Source organism: Vulpes lagopus, chromosome 8 (genome assembly GCF_018345385.1).
Source record: "Vulpes lagopus strain Blue_001 chromosome 8, ASM1834538v1, whole genome shotgun sequence".
Taxonomy (NCBI): domain Eukaryota; kingdom Metazoa; phylum Chordata; class Mammalia; order Carnivora; family Canidae; genus Vulpes; species Vulpes lagopus.
The window spans coordinates 52,994,414-53,012,276 of NC_054831.1; the positions used below are offsets into that span (position 1 = coordinate 52,994,414).

Genomic DNA, 17,863 nt, shown 5'->3' on the forward strand with positions numbered 1-17,863 from the left:
AGTACTTAGGAATGTGTGGCCATAAAATGGGAAGTGGTTCCTAAAATAGAGTCTCCTAGGACTGGTCATATCCTTCATACTGGAGGCAGTCACATCCACAGGCCTTGAATGCTTGTGTCATGTACCATGAGAGGAAGCGTCAGAAAGACACCTAGAAATAAACACTCAAGTCAGAACAGTAAGGCAACAGAGGAGGCACAATTTACTGTTGATGATGTCAAATGTTTAATAGGGCCTAAGAAAAATATTAGATTGCTAGATTTAATATACATATTCTTGGATTAGAAGCAAAAGAGTAGTAAAGACAGCTGAGCTCTGTTAACATGCAAATTACATTTTCAATCAACAAAGTTTGTTGTACCTCCTAGGTCCGGGCACTCTGCTAGGCACTGGGGATGTGAGAGTGACTGGCAGACACGGTTCCTGTCCCTAGTGGGGAATTCCTTCCTATAAGTCACTGCGTAAGAGTTATGGCAAGAAAGGTACAATGAACAGGGAGTGTACAAAGGAAAGGCATCTACAACCCAGGCTTCCCTGAAGTGACCTGAGTATGGCAAGTCCTAGAATCAAGAGTGGGAGGAGGTGGGTAAGGGTTTCAGGAAGAGGCAGCAACCTCTGAGGAAGCCTTTAGTGGCCAAATCTGATCTTCCCAGAAACATTTAGCCATGGGGAAGTCCATGACTTAATGGTGAATGTCTAAAACATTTAGTTTCTTACTCAAATTCAGCCCAAGATAAATCGAGTACAGGATGACTGTGCAATACCCCATTTCACAGAGAGATTTCCAAAGAAAATCTTGATAATAAAAGAATGACAGCAGGTCAGGCTTGTTGATGCATTTTATTGTGAGATGGGGGAGTCTGGTAAAAAACTAGAAAATGACCATGGTGTAACAAGGAACTGAAAAATGAAGAATCAGATTTGTAACTTACATACATGAATACAGGAACAAATTGGCACAAAATGTTAAACATTGTTCCCAACACTGTTTATATAAGGTTATCCTAATTTGGCTTACTAAGGAAATGAGTTTTATGGTTAGGCTAATCTCTTAATAAAACTGCAGAGCATCATGCTATTAGTCACACAGTGAATTTCAAAATTTAAGAGTTTTATATTAAAAACTGGGTAAAGGTAAAATGACTTGATTGTAGTTGTAAAACTAATACATTCCCATTTAAATTCTGTTCTACAGTCCAAGGCAAGTATAAATGTTAACATAATACTGTTAAATCAAATCTCAATGCAAGAGAACCAATTGCATCTCTACTTTAAATCTTATCAACTTTCCAAATTTTCATACTAAAATATATTATTGTATTAATACAAACTACAGTATTATACACTACACTGTGTAATAAATAAAGAAATATAAAAATAAGACACATAAATATAAAAGTTTTCTAAAACTAAAAGTACATGTCAGTAAGAAGGGTATTAATACTGCCAGGTTTGAAGACATACAGTACAAAAATGTTGCACAGATCTATAAACTAAAAGAAATAAAATAATACTGATAGGTAAAAATCAGCTAATGTTGTTAATAAACTCGGTCCATAATAACTAACATTTGGAAACAGTTATGAGCCAGATAATGATGGCATGTCCATGTCTGAAATGCAAGTACATGGACAGAGCAGATCAGAAAATTTCCCTTTCATTTCTGTAGAGAAATTTTGAAAGTCAATTAACACAAAATGAATACTGAGGAATTAAAGGATGAAATGTCCCAGTGTTTAGGTTTCTCTGACAGAGTCAGTGGTTTGAAGTTTTATTTGGAATTTTGATACAACAAACAAATCAACAAATGCTAGTTATTGTAGGCCACATATTGAACAAAGGCGGGTTAGAGCCTTGAAAATACTGATAAATGGCACTTACAGCACACAGGTCTTGCTTAAGGCCAAAGGAGATACAAAGCTTCATATCATATCCTTCATATTTGTCACCACATACTCAAACACAATAGCGAACACTGATTCTGACGACTCTGCTACCCTTCCCAGGATTAACACTGTTAGTCCCTGCAATCAGAACTCAACGACAATCTTCTGAACTCCATTTTAAACCACATGAGTAAGAAACTTCAGTTCTTCTATCGGCTGCTTTCTTAAGGCTAACAATACACTTTAAATGATAAAACTCCACTATGACATCTAAATATTAGAAATTACTACCTTCTAGATTGAATTTATAAAAGGTAGTTAGCATGGTTTAGAACTGCGTTATACTTCTCTGTGAAGGGAATTTTGTAGTGCAGAAGTTCTCACATTTTAAAAAACATAATAAAATACTGAAGCGGATTTAGCATACGTTTACCAATAAAAAATTATAAAATTTCTCCCAATTATACAGCTTAAGAATAAACCAACATAAGAGTGATAATACTGACAAAATGAAACAATGCCAGACGCTTATCTAATTAATCAGTTTCCTTTAACCTGTTAAATCTTTGCTTTCGGAGTCATTGAAGTTTTCTAATCTGCTTCATGTTACAAACTTGTTCCTAACTTTGAAAAATGCATGAAAAATTACTAGGTCTGAGATCAGGCACACCCGGATTTTTTTTGTGTGTGTGTGTGTGGTTTTTTTTTTTTTTTTGTATTTTGTATTTTTTTAAATTTTTACTTTACACAGTAGTGAACAGAAACAACAGTATACAGGTTACTGTGTTTCCATGAAAAGCATGTATAATATAGAACAAACTTCATTACCAATTAGAATGTTATTTTCCTTCTAGAAAAACTATTAGGCTTCATTTGTTTTTTCTTCAGACACCTGCTCACTATTCTTGCTTACTTTTTGTTCTAAGTTGCTCTCTTGATTTACAGCTTCATCTTCCCTCATCAGACCTTCAGTTTTTGCTTCTTCTCCCTCATTCTCTGCCTCTTCCCCCTCCTCCTCCTCCATCTCGTCTTCCTCCTCCTCCTCTTCCTCCTCCCCTTGTGGTTTTTCACATTCTTTCTCTTCCTGCAGTTCTTCCATCTCTTTGTCCTCCTCCTCCTCTTCCTCTTTTTCACTGTCTTCATCCTCTTCCCTCATCAGGCTCTCCCTCTCATCGGAGTCGGCCTGTGAGGGAGACCCCCGGGCACCCACGTGCTCACTGGCCAGGACTTCTGGTCCAGCCTCCTCCTGCTCGGTGCTGTCACGCTCCTCAGCTTCCCGCTTGCAATAGGAGTAGCGATGATTCATGTGTTGAGAGTAAGACCCAGAGTGTGAGAAACGCTTTCCACATTTGTCACATTGATAGGGCTTTTCTCCAGAATGTAACCGCATGTGTTCAATCAAATGATGTTTGTGTTTAAATGCCTTTTTACAGATTCCACACTCGTGAGGTCTCTTACCTGCAAAGTAAGAACACAGCCATGAAACAAAATCCTCAGAAGGCTTCTGAGGGTGCTTCAGTTTGGGGAAAGGGTTAGAGTCATTTTTCAAAAGTTGTCAGGTTCATTGACATACCTGTGTGTTCATATTTATGTCTCAATAATGAGCTACTTTTTTGGAATATCTTATCACACAAATCACAAGCATACATTCCATTTTCTGTCTTCCGCATTTTCTTTTTGGGTGGTGTAGAATCAGAGTCATTCTGATCCTCTACATTTGATACACCTTCTGAGCTAGTGTCTTGCCTTTCCTCCTAAAGGAAGAAGAAAATTTATTTTCAAATTAAAAGGTAAACAAGAGACCTATATAAAAGCACAAGTTAAAAAAAACTACTTTGATTTATACTTTCTATAGCTTGACCAAAGCAAGCATACTCATCACTGCAGACTGGCTGGAAGGGTGGGGCTAGATGCTAGGTGGGGGTGGATACAGACAAAAAGTGAGGTTGGGGGCAACATGGTCATAACATGACAAAAACAAGTGATCAACTGAGGAAAAGAAAGAATGTAAAATGTATAGTAACAAAATTTACCTGGCTCCAAATGAATCATTACTTTATGAGAAATTTGCAGAAAATATTAACTTACTGAGTTTGCTACATAATTACTAATTTCTAACCACATCATTTACCTTCACTGTTTTCCTTCTGGGTTTTACTAAGAAAAAAACTAAGATTCTGTTTTTTAAAGGTGGTGTTTCACCTGTATCCTCCAGAACTTCAGTGGTCTATGAACTGACCACTATGGTTTCTTTGAAAAGAGAGAGGTTTGCTCTACTACTTTTCTAAGGAACCAGATGGCAAAACAATGCAGGGGAGGTCTATATTTTGAAATAAGAACACTTGTTAGACAAAGTAAATCTTTGTGCAGGGAGCTCTCATGCAGGTAAGCAATGAATGGTAGTGGGATTGGGTCCCCCGAGACCCTTACATCTTTCCTAAAGTCTTCCATTCTATTCCCTCTAAACTCACAAATTTTCTAAAAGCTCAAAGGTTTTTCACAACAGTTCTTAAGAGCAAAGTGGGAGAGGCACAGCCATTTGCTTGGGTCATTTGTGAGCTGCATTTGTGCTAAAGGAACTTGATACTTTCCTGGCTGTTTGACTTGGTCCTATGATTATGTGAATATTGGTGGGTCCCCCTTTATTATTCAAAGGTGTGCACAGTGTTTTATAAGAGTCTAGATGAATTAATTAGTCGTGTGACATTTTTTTTCAAGAGTAACCACGACTGCAGGAAACTTATTCAACAGCAATATTTAAGGGGAAAAGAGCAGCAGTACACATTTGAACAGGATACTGTAATTATTTCGGCTGCACCTACTTATAGCAAACATTTAGATAAAAGATCAAACATCTCTAGTATTCTAGTGTTTATCTCTAGGTTCAATCAGAAATTGATGAAAAAGACGGGGGGGGGGTGCACATCATGGTTAGTAACCTAGAAAACATTTGGACAATGAGCTGCACAATAGTCACACAAAATCATTCTATCTAAAACTACATCATAGATTTTGGGGGGTAAGGTTAAAAGGAAAATGCATCTATAGATTCATATATATTAATTATGACTAAATGCTGTTTTAGTTTACAGTTCATGAAATGATGAGCAAACTCACTAGATGAGCTCATTGTATACTTAATTCTTGATTAATTAAAGCCTTTAGTAAACATAGGTGTTAACACATAAAAAGTAATATCTCAGTTTTGTTGGTGTGAAAGGTCTGTGAATGGGAATGTATTTTCATGTATTAATGATCATACAGCTAACATACTGTTACTAATTTGGGAATATAACTCTAAAAACAGAACTCCAATTGGTGAATATTCCAATTTTTCTTTTCTGTTTCAAATTTCAGATAGTCAAGTCTTTAGCTGAGAGTTGTCATTTCCACAGCAGAATAACACAAATAGAGTTGATAGCCATACCTTGGGTTAACTGGTAAGAAACCAAGGTGTGATGCTATGGAAGTTAAAGCAAACATTCATCTATTTTCTTTCAAAAAAAAAAAAAAAAAAAAAAAGAAAAGACAGTTTGTAACAACCTGCTCAGATCTCCAGAGACTGATTTTTATTTTTCCAAATAGCTTTAGGATGGGGGCCTTTTCTTTACCTGATTCCCATTTGGCTGGATCACCTTCAAGGGTGGTTCCTGGACCGCAGGGCTGACTGTAGTTGAGTACGTGTAAGCCACCTGGGGAATCAGAATAGTCTGTTTATTGGCAGCTAGTGCTCGCAAGCATGGGACACTGTTCTGGTCAGCAATGGCCACGATCGTGGGTAACTGGGCAGTGACTGTAGGTATAGCAATATTTATGGGGTTGGCACTTGGTGGGATTACATTTACAACTGGTTCTGAGTCTGTAACACAACTGTCCTTTTGTGGCTCCTTTTTTGCGCAAGACAAGTTCAAGGGTTCTTCCTGGACAGAATAAACACTGTTCTGGTAAACACTAGTGATAGTTGACCTTTCCAATAATTCTCCCTGTTGCTTTGGTAGTGAAAGATCAAGAGGTTCTACTTGTGGCTCTTCTTGTGCACCTTCTGCTGTGTACAAGTAACCCTGTGTATTTCTGGATGAGGAAAGGTTTAGAGGTGATGGGGATGATGGACTGCTTCTGGAACCATTGATGGTTGATCCTGCTGGTAAAACTGGAGAGTCAGTCATCTTCAGAGGACTTTGTAGATTTACTGTGCTGTCCAGGGGTTCATTTGCATTTGTAGATTGAGGCTGCTCATCGTTCTTTGTAGGGATATTTACTTTGCCTGTTTCAGGAGAAGATGGTTCAGAAGACTGCACTGAAATTTGGCCAGCTTGCATCTTTTCAAACCACTTTTTTACTACATCCAGGGGTAGGTTTACTGAATCAGCAATTTTTGAGAGCTCTTCTGCACTTGGTTGTGCGTTCAAAGCATAATATGCTTTTAGAAGAGACAAGAGGTTCTTTAAAGGTGGCTGACTGGGAGACAAATTGCCATCTCCACCTGATGACACGGAGGACTCTGGCTTCTCAGCTTCTGGTGCAGGGAGTGGAGGAGGCTGAGCAGGCTGTTTTAGGTCATAGTGCTTTAATTCTGGAAGTGCATTAATATCTCCTGGACATTCGTCACACAGAAGGCAAGTGCTATCATTCACTCCTCCTTCAAAGCTTTTGTCCTTCTCTGATTTAACAGTAAGATCTTCTGGCAATTTTTCACTTTTGCAACTGTTTGTGGGGACTGGATTCTCTTTTTTTAAATTCTGAGGAACAACTTGAAGTTGGCTAGGCTGCTCAAGACTGTAGTTAATGATAATTTTGGTTGTTCCATCCTGATCAACCAAAGGAAGACTGATGGCAGAAATAACAGAATGGCCACCTTGCTGTATGGATGAAGCATTGATTGTTTCTTGTTCTTTGGATGCAAGACTGGCTTGATTATTCTCCAAAACTTGCCTTATTACATTACCATCTACTGCCACTTTGAGTACATTCTGAATATCACTTAAATTGATACTTATGGGAGACACCAAACCAACTGTTGGCAGAACAACAGCTTGCACCACACCCTGAGGAGAACTGGTTGCCTGCAATGGGCCACCACCACTAAAAACCCCATTCTGTAAAGGGGTTGAACAGTTGATTCCTGAAGCAACCACTATGGGTTTGAATTCATAATCCACAGGTTCAGTTTTAATTTGGTTTATAGAAAGTTGCTCTTGAAGGGGCTTATTCTCTATCTTTTGCCGTATCTGTGGTCGTGTGGGACTGCCTGGGGATGCAGAAAGAGATGGTGAGGAACACTGAGGTGTCTTGAGTCCTGTTCTTGGTCGCCCATTCACAGGCATCAAGCTGATACATTTCTTACTGCTTATGTGTGAGCTATAGGAACCAGAATGGGAAAAACGTTTCTTGCAGTTTGGGCATTCATATGGCTTCTCTCCTAAACAACAAAAAAAATCATATTCACTCAATTATTACATATAAATTTTTATGTGTCCACATTTTCCTTAAAACAAACTATCAATTTTAAAAGAGATTAACATGTATCTTGCAATACAGTTTTATTTAGAATTATTTTAAGTTCAAAACTGACGTAAATGTTATGAAGACTAGTATTTGTGCTAACCAATAAGGGAATCTTCTCAGCATGTGTGTATAATATTCCTGCTAACCTCTAAAACTTCAAATAATTCTCAAAAGCCAAAATTAATTACAATTGACCCTTGAACAACATGAGTTTGAACTGCATGGCTTGACTTAACATGTGGATATTTTCTGATAAATATACTACAGTACTGTAAATGTATTCTCTCTTCCTTATGATTTCTTTCCCTTTTTTAAAAAGATTTATTTATTTACTTATGAGAGACACACAGAGAGAGGCAGAGACAGAGGCAGAGGGAGAAGCAGGTTCCCTACAGGAAGCCCAATGTGGAACTTGATCCCAGGATGCCGGGATCATGCCCTGAGCTGAAGGCAGATACTCAACCACCGAGCCACCCAGGTGTCCCTGATTTTTCTTAATTCCCTTTTCTTTTCTCTTGCTTGTTCTAGTGTAAGAATATAGTATATAATATATGCAACATAAAAAATATGCATTAACTGATGGTTTATCTTATAGGTAAGGCTTCTGGCCAGCAGTGGGCTATCAGTAGGTAAGTTTATGGGGAGCCAAAAGTTGTATGTAGATTTTTGACTGCATGGGGGGTCGGCTCCCATAACCCCTGCATTTTTGTTCAAGGGTCAAATGTACATTTACTTTTTCAAAGTAGATTTTTTTTCTTAACCTATTTCACCTATTTATATAATTTTTCTATATTTTACTACGCTTAACCATCTGCAGGAGAAATTAATATTAGAGGAAAGAAAAGTAAAGCCTTGATTATAAAATACTTAACAAGTACAAATAACTATCCTTCCCATATCCATAAGGTTTTAAGGTTTCCTTGAAAGATCTTTCTCAATGGGAAGAAAACTTTAAATATGAGGTATTGCTATAAGCCTTGGTTTATTAAACTGGGAGGCACGTACTCCTGGAGATATAAGGCAATGTTCTAGTGGGTATGCAAAGCTTTCTTGTAGTTTCAATTTTAGTGACAGTGGTTAACAGTAATTTAAAACATTATAATATCAAAACGCAGCTTATACTTTGGAGAGAAATACAATATTCATGTGAATTGTTAGGAAAAAAACCCCCACAATATCAAAGAAGCTCCTTGTTTGTAGAGGCTTCTGTCAAGTTGCCTCTCTAGACCTTCCAAGATATAAGGCATTTATTATTCTTGTTGACTGTTAGGGATACTTTGGTAAAAACATTTTGAGAGGTATGGAACCAAATGGAATACTTTCAAAAACCCTAATTTTTCACCTTAATTTTAATTTATATTTATAGTTTATTCATTTATAACTTATAGGTTAGAGACTATCAGTTTCAATGGGGTAGTAACTTGAGTCTTGTGTGTCATTTATGCCTTGTACCTATTGAAGTGTAGGTCACAAAAAATATTCAATAAACCTTTTATAGATGAATGGATGGCTAATTGCAAAATTATGAAATATGGTGATGTTTTTTATCTACTCAGTATCAAGATAAAGCTCTTTCTCTCCTGTTATTTTTATAAAATGAAAGTAGTGAGAAAGTCAATGTAAGCTCTTCTAATAAAATAATTTCAGTTTTGTAAAGTTTTTAAAAAGTTGAGTTGTATTTTCTCAAATTACTTCAAGAATTGGATATTAGAAGTGGAAGGGATCTAAGAACCCCTCTTGTACACAGTAAAGATTCATTTTCTAACATTCTTGACTTTAGTCTCCTAAAGAGACTAAACCTCTTTAACCTTTAACCTCTTTTATTAAAGGGAGGTTACTACCTGCTGGACTGCTCTATGGAAGATGGTCTAGTTTGGCTCTGCTGAGGATCATAAATTTGGATTCAAAACCTGCTTTTGCCACTAGTTTTTTAAAAAAGATTTTATTTATTTATTTTGAGAGAGAGAGAGAGAGAGAGAGATTGAGCAAGAGAACACAGTAGGGGAAAGGGAGAGGGAGAAGAGGATAGAGAATCATAAGCAGACTTGCCCCGAGCACAGAGCCCCATGCAGGACTCAATCTCATGACCCTGAGATCATGACTTGAGCTGAAATCAAGAGTTGGTCACTCAACTGACTGAGCCACCCAGGTGCCCCTGTCACTTAGTATTTTCTTAATCTTTCCAAGCCTCAGTGTTTTGGTGTGTAGATACATCCTCACTGGGATGCAATTATAAGACAATATAGCAAAACTGTGTGTGGTCTCAATACGTATTAGTGATTCTTTTAAAAAGTAATACTATGGTTGAGTACTAAGCTAGAATTCGCTTGTTATAATGCCTACTTTCCTGTCCTAGTCTTCCCTCTGATGCCACACAGAGTAAGTCTAACTTTTCTTCTAAACATCAGACTTCCAAATTGATGAGAAGCTGTCACCTGTAACCTTAAATTTCCCTTGTGTGGATTAAATATACCCAGGTCCTTCAAAGACTCCTCATAGGACATGGGGTTTAGAACCCTTCCCACTTACCCATTTGTTGACTCATCTCTAGAAATTCTCCAGTTTATCACTATCTTTCCAATGGGACGCCTGAAATATGATTCAGTACTCAAAGTGCACCAGGTAAATTTCAAGGGCAGGTAATACAAGGGAATACATTTTAAATTGTTGTATAACATTTTTAGATGAGCTATATATTGGTTCTCTTGTTAGAAACACTCAGAAAATAAGATTCTATGATATAGATTATCTTTAAAAAATATTTTATTTGAGAGAGAGAGAGAGAGAGAGAGAGAGAGAGGGAGTGAGTGCATGGAGAAACTGGGGCAAAGGACAGAGGGAGAGGGAGAAGCAGACTCCCTGCTGAGCAGGGAGCCTGACAGGGGCTCAATCCAGGATTTGGAGATCATGACCCAAGCTGAAGGGAGATGGCTGACTGACTGAGCCACCCAGGCGCCCCATAGATTATTTTTATCTCTAAATAGGGAGATAGAGGAGCACAGTGGCTAAGGCAATGGCTTTGGAGTCAGGACACCTACACTGGGACTCTGGCTTTGCCAGGGACTAGCTGAGTGCCTCTGGAGAGGCTAATTAAAGCTCTCCGAGCTTCCATTCTCTCATCAGCAGAAAGAGAGGAAATAATAGCATCTATCTCATGGGGCTATTGTTTAGGACTATATGAGTTAATGTATACAAGTAACTCAAATGTGGCTGTACATAGTTAAGTACTCAATAAATGCTAGTTATTATTATTATTGTTGGGGATTACCTGATATTTTGTCATTGCCAGAAAGAAAGTGCAGAGCAACTGTTCTAAAGCCAAATTCACTATGTTTGTTGGAAAACCCCGTTTCTAACTTCATAGCTTTATGGTTTATAGCTGAAGTCCCTTACCTAATCTGTCTGTCTGGCGACTGTCAAACCCTGGAGGGGAAGTCGTGCTATAAAAAGTAAGATGTCCTATGAATGCTCATTTTTTTTTTTTTTGCAATGGTTGGGGTGTGTGTTTGGTTGCATCTGATGTAAAAACTTTCCAGGCTAAAGTTCCTAGGACTATGGAACAAACCCCAGTTCTTTTCTGGGGAGGAACAGAGGCCGGGGAGCAGGAGCTTTTGTGTCTCATCTCTGAGTGGAGGTGAGGTGACCTACTCCTCATTAGAGCTCAACTCTCACATGAGGACTTCAGATGATGGCTAAAACATTTAATTCTCCATAGGGCTCATTTTAGTGGCAGTATCAGAAGATAGTAACAGTCCAGGTAATTTTAGGGAGTATAATTTGAAGATCCTGATTAAAAACTCAGCCGAGAAGAAGATTACAGAGGTTTCTTGAAGGATATGAAGCTTATCCATTATTCAGTGATCTAAACGCGCTTTCAAAACTATCTGTGTTCACCAGATAGTGACTTTTTTAATATTAATTTCTCTGTTTTAAATTTCCAATCTACTATACAATCAATTAAAATATAATAAAATTGTCACAGCATTTTCTTCATATAATACTTTCTAAATTACTTTCAATTTCTGTATTTATTTCTTCAAGAACCAGTCTCAAAAAGCTTACAGACTGGTCCAGTCCTAGGAGGACACCCAGTCATTTCAACTCAGAAATCTCCCTTTGGAATAAACATGAGATATACAAGCCTCATCTTAAGTAACCTTAAGGATAAGACTATCATATATGCACATAATGAATAGACAGTGTAGAATACAGTGGATGCACTATGTCCACGATGTGCCCTAATTTGTAATCAGCTACTTCAGCAGCAGCACCAGAATGCTGTTAACAAGCCTATATAAAGCTCTCTACCAGCTACACTCCTAAAATTTTTCTGTCAGTACTACAGACAATAGCTCCCTACTCACTACTTGACTGAGACTGATTTTTGAATATCAATGCAGAATTTTGTGATAAATACCAACTTCCTGTTTCTAGTCCTGTTTCAATCTTTAGAATGTTCCATGCTTCCCAATTCTGTACTATCTATGGGTCTGACAGATCCTCCTATATACAATGATTTTGTACATGAGTCTTATTCTAAAATTTATTTTCCTTCCTCTACCCAAATCTCAACATTTAGGAAAACTCTCCTGAATTAGTTATATCCCTATCAACAACTTCAAATCATCTGTAGTAAGAAAGCAGGTCATCAAAAATATATTCTTTTTTTTCCCCAAGATTTTGTTTATTTATTCATGAGACACACACACACACACACACACACACACACACACACAGAGAGAGAGAGAGAGAGAGAGAGAGAGAGGCAGAGAGAGAGAGAGAGGCAGAGACACAGGCAGAGGGAGAAGCAGGCTCCATGCGGGGAGCCTGATGAGGGACTTGATCCCAGGTCTCCAGGATCAGGTGCTGGGCTGAAGGAGGTGCTAAACTGCTGAGCCACCAGGGCTGCCCCCAAAATATATTCTTGATGAAAATTTTTCAGTAACCCAGGAGCTAAGAAATAGGATTTTGTGCCAGACTGCAAAAGACACTTTTACTTTTCAGAAATATTAAAGTGTGAAAATAAATGATAAATGTTTTTGCAAAAATCTTGGTTTACACAAATTGGTAACTTTAACACTTAGCCCTCAATGAATAAGATAGTAAAACTCCTAAAAATGTAGTTCCAAAATAAAACAGATATCACCAGTCATCCCTCACATAGCCACCTGCTGTACTTTTTTTGTAGAATGTTTGTGAGATGTCAATATAATAATTTTCACAAAATAAGTAATGTGCAGATACCTGTCATTTCTCATTAATTAGAAAATAGGTGTTTTCACTACTATTTAAGTCTAAAACAACATACCAAAATTAATCAGACGAACAGACGTCACAGTGCAATGTAAGATGCTACCCAGTTTTTGCTATAGCTTTTGTTGAAGTAGAGCCTCTAAAGACATGCACATACAGTTTTTTTGTGTCTTAGTTTCTAAAACAGGCATATTTTTTCACATACCATTTTGTAAGTAATAATTTAGAAAAGGATGTGAAATAGAAAGGTGAAATGACAGGTGAACATAGTTTTCTTTTAAATTCTCTTAATGCTGCCCTGCCTGGGTGACTCCAAATCACCCTGACCACTTCCTATTTGGAGTTTACATTTTTACTTCTCTCATGTAGAGAGTATCTTCACCTCCTTACTTTCTTGTGCAAACTGTACATCTATCTCCTTTTCCATTCCCTAGTTAATTGTGCAAAAGAGGCAATGAAACTAGCATTCATTGGAAAGCTCAAGAACGTTGTACTTTTTTGTTAAAACATGCTATATCCTAATTAGGAAATTTGGAGTATGTCATATTATATTAGCTTAATATGCTTAAGTTAAAGATTAAGACTCCAATAAGATACCACTTATAAATAGAAAATTTCTCCAGGTTAGTCTTTGTAAGAAAAGCAAGAAGTTTCTGACCATGTGTATAGACCACATGTTATAGATTTATTTATTACCACATGGGCTATGATATTCAAGGTGAAGAAAGAAAACAAATATTTACCACTGTGGATTCTTAAGTGCTCTTTTAGATGATGTTTGTATTTGAAAGCTTTCCCACATTCAGTGCACTTGAATTTACGATTACCCCCGGACTGTGTCACATGTCTCTGTAAGAAAGAATTGATATTTTAAATATAAAGCAAAAAAGCTTTGGACATAAAAGAATAGCCAATCTGCTAAAAGTAGTATTTTGGTGAATTCTGCTTCTCAAAGGCCTCAAATTGCGGCAGGCAGTCACAAAAATCTAACACTTGGAATATTACCAAAAAGAAATGATAGTGGGAACAGAATTTTGACATACAGAAAAATCTCCATTTGCTAATTCAGAGTATTAGAATCATACTTTATTGAGTAATATAGTTATTTAGCACAAATAAGATAATATGTACTTTACTAGAAACTAGAGATTATCTCTTCTGCAGTCAGGCTTTTTCCAGTAGTTTATCCTATTGCTTAAGAGCTTGCTATTTCCAGAATGTACTTTAATCTGATGAATTTAAAAAATACTTCCATCTTTTCATTCAAGTATGGAGTATTATAATGGCTTTCTGTCAAATTCCCACTTTTATATATTTCAAATATATTCTGCATTCTTAGATTTTTTCCAGATCCCATTACTTTGTTTACTTTTATTTATTCATTAAATTTATTTGTTATTAAGAAATGTTTTTCAATCAAGTATAGTTGACATGCAATGTTAAGTTAGTGTCAGCATACAACACAGTGAGTCAACAACTCCATATGTTATGCTGTGCTCACCACAAGTGTCTACCATCTGTCACCATACAACACTATCACAATACTTTGACTATATTCTCTATTCTGTACCCTTCATCTCCTGACTTGTTCATTCTGTAACTGGAAACCTGGACTTCTCATTCCCCTTCACCTGTTTTGCTCCCCCCACCCCCACTTTGGCAACCACCAGTATGTTCTCTGTGTTTATGAGTCTGTTTCTGCTTTTTTGCTTTGTTAGATTAATCATACAAAAGGAATGCTTAAATTGAATTCTGTCATAAACCTCATAAACCATCAATTGCTCATAAACCTCCAAAGGCTCCCCATTAACCCTGAATATAGATTCTGAGTTTATATATTCCAAGTTTACCTGAGTTTCCAGGCTGATCCTTCACCAGTTCCCTATAAGAAGTTTATGCCATAGTCACTTAGTGAGTCCCGGGTTTTGTACATATACTACTCTTCTCTACTCCTTGCTTTGGTTTATACTTATTCCTTCTTGGCTATATTTCCCTAAAATTATGATTATTAAGATTCTAGCCATACTTCAAAGGTTTATTGATTCAGGTATTACTTGCTTTATGCTCACTCTAGCTGGAATCTCCCTTCTTTTGTTTTTCATACAGGAAGGAAAGAGGAATACTTACTATGTATCAGGCTCTACTGCATCCAAACTCATGGCTTTAAGCACCAAATATATGGTGATAATTCCCAATGGTGTATCTCTGGACCTCTTCCCCTTAACTTTAGACTCTCATAGACAATTGTGTCCTTGATGTTGCCAGTTGGAACACAATGGGCATGTGAAACTTAACACAATTAACACTGAACTCTTAACTGCCCGTCAGAGAGCACCTCCTCTGGTGTTTCCTGTCTTTGTGAATGACATTTTCATTAATTTGATTATGCTTAGGCCCTGTACTTTGGGGTAACACTTGATTCCTTACTTTCTTTTAACACCCTTCATCAATCCATGAACAAAGCCATCTGAATATACTCTGAATTTAACATTCATCATTATGTTGTATCTGTCACCACCAGTGATTTCAAAGCCACCACCATGTTTGGCCTGGATTATAACAGCCTCCAAAATGGTCTCCCTGCTTCTGTTCTTATCTTTCTTGACCTACTCTCCACCCAACAGCCAGTGTTCCCTTAAAAATAAAAAAAATAAAGACAAAATTCAGTATCTTTCAAAGGCTTCCCCGTCACACTGTACAACAAAATCAAAGTCTCTATCATGGTCTATACAAGGGGATATATCATCTGGCCCCTGATACCTCCTGTTCTTACCTATCTTTCTACCTTTTATTCACACTGGCCTCCTTGCTATCCTTTGTGGATGCTGGGCAGGCTTCTGGCTCAAGGCCTTTTCATGTTTCCCTCTGTTCCTTTTGACCAGAACGCCCTCCCCCCAATCATCCTATGACTGGCTCCTTCCTTTCATTCAGATTTTAGTTCAGATGTCCAATTCTTAGGAAGGTCTCCCTAACCTTAAAAAAGTTGCAACTTTCTACCTTCTGCTTTATTTTTCTTCACACTATCTGTTCTTATATTTTATATCACCTGCTAATATATGTTCCCTACTGTCTTGATCCTTGCTTATCTTTTTCACTATTGTGCCTTTATCAGCTAGAACAGGGCCTGACATGTAATAGAAACACAAATGTTTGCTTAACGAATAAATTAATAATACATAGAAATGCTTAACTAAGTCCTAGCATGACTTTTCAAACTCAGGTTTGTTGCCCCATAACCTAAATTATTTCTAAGACATCCTGATCATATTTCCTCACATTGTTGGTCCCCATATTAATCACAGCTCCTTTCTAACTTTGTCTGATCACATACTTCATATATAAAACCTACTACCTTTCACCCATTAGAAAAATCACCACAAAATTGGCTGGCATGCTCATCATTGGTCTTACGATTTGTTTCTATAATGGCCTCTCTCATTTTCACCAAAAGGATCTGCCTGACTAGTCTGAAGATCCTTTTCTTTGACAACGGCCCATGGTACAGAAAGGATATTGGGACAACAGTTGGAATTTGGGTCTGCCTCCCAAATGTCATACGAATAGGTTCTTTTCCCAAGGCCTGACTGTACTGTAGTCATGTTAGAACTCAGATGGAAAAAAGATTCTTCTGCATTGTCCCTGATAAGACTTGTATAGGGGTAGACAGTAGACAGGTGGTATTTGTCTTCAGAAGTTCCTGCTCTGTATCAATTTCTTCCTTCTTTTGGTATTCTCCCCAATTTCAAGTGTTCCCTCATGGATTTAACCATTAACCTAAGAAAATCTTGGTCCTATACTTACTTCTTGATTGCCATGCTCTCCCCCTTCATCTTTTGATTTTGTGAGGGTTACTGCCAAAATCCTGAGAAGGTAGGTTGAACCTGCTCGATGAGTCTATTTTGGCTATAGTTTGTTTGGTTTAACCATCAATGTAGAAAAGGTTTAACTGGTTCTCTATGAGATACAGGACTTACGTTAGGCACATGAATAGGGCAGAGTTCTCACAGATTTGAGTTTATGGATGGTCATAATCCTTTAAGAAACTGGATGCATGTCCCAATCATAACACATACCCTTAAAATATCCTATATATTTATTTGGTTTTTAAAATTAGAATCACGTTGATATTAATTTGTTCAGAGTTGGCACTTATCAGGATCTTATAAAAGAAGGTCAACTGGCAAGAAGAGCTTCTTCATCTTTAATCCTTAAATACAGAGCCAACATTTCAAATGTAACTTATTGAACAGTCTTGGTTTTTTTTTTTTTTTTTTTTTTAGTCTTGGTTTTTATACATCTAGAAATCGAGGCAAAGTGACAGAAATAGAACAAACCATGTGAAAACTGAATCTTCAGAATAAAAATGTTTAGAATCTAAGCTTTAGATTCTTAGAGTAAGCATCTTCCCTTCCTACAGTAAACAGAACCCCATAACTTATACTGAGAGTAAATACAGTAGTCTTTGTTTCCCAGAAAATTAACCTTTATTATTATTATTTGACTTTCCTCTAAATTTAGTTAGTATTTAGGCATATGGTTTATGAAATGAGTATTTATTTTTCTTGCACTGAGCATTTTAGTAGAATGCATTTTGAATCTAGTTATAAACTTAAGGGAAATACTTGTTGCAATATAAGCAAAATAAATCAAGATCGAAGGGATCTTATCTGAAAAAGAATTAAAAAACTTAGTTACTGCTAAAATAATGTTCACATGCATTTTGGAACTCAGATAATTCATGTAATTACTTTAATTCTTGTAAGGCTGAAGATGCTGCCTAGTACATCCTTTTAAGTATGTTAGAACCCTTGCCTTCAATAGACACTGGATTTCACTTACTTGATCTCTTCCTGATTTATGTGATGTCATGTGACGCTCAAGTTGGGTTCTGTACGCAAAGGTGTAACTGCACAGGGAGCAACTAAAATTATCTTCATTCTTTTCATGGCGATATTTAATGTGTTCTTTCAGAGAGGTAAAGCGTTTATAGCCTCTATCACAATATGGGCAGGTAAGTAACTGGGAGAATGCATCTGGTGTTCCTATAAAAGAAAGATCATATATTTTGAATTTAAACATTCAAAAAATATTACCAAAGCTACCACTTACTCCCTATGCTTTGTGCCAGATATTATGACACCCACTTTATATTTGATCCTTAAAACAATACAATGATACTCATCTCTATTTTATAAAAGAGAAAACAGGAAGCTCAGAAA

The 17,863-nt window shown here is 37.0% G+C and overlaps 1 protein-coding gene across 2 annotated transcripts in view; it reads right to left on the minus strand.

The window, feature by feature from the left end:
• Positions 1-201: 201 nt before the first annotated feature.
• The window catches only part of ZEB1 (zinc finger E-box binding homeobox 1), a 181,790-nt gene continuing 164,128 nt past the window's right edge, over positions 202-17,863 (minus strand). For both annotated transcript variants that reach the window (XM_041764954.1, XM_041764953.1), the window contains exons 5-9: positions 17,484-17,686; positions 13,388-13,493; positions 5,498-7,305; positions 3,460-3,640; positions 202-3,344 (exon numbers count right to left, since the gene is read on the minus strand). In XM_041764954.1, the coding sequence (XP_041620888.1) occupies positions 2,749-3,344; positions 3,460-3,640; positions 5,498-7,305; positions 13,388-13,493; positions 17,484-17,686 (2,894 nt within the window). In that variant the 3' untranslated portion in view covers positions 202-2,748. The remainder of the gene's footprint in view (positions 3,345-3,459; positions 3,641-5,497; positions 7,306-13,387; positions 13,494-17,483; positions 17,687-17,863) is intronic.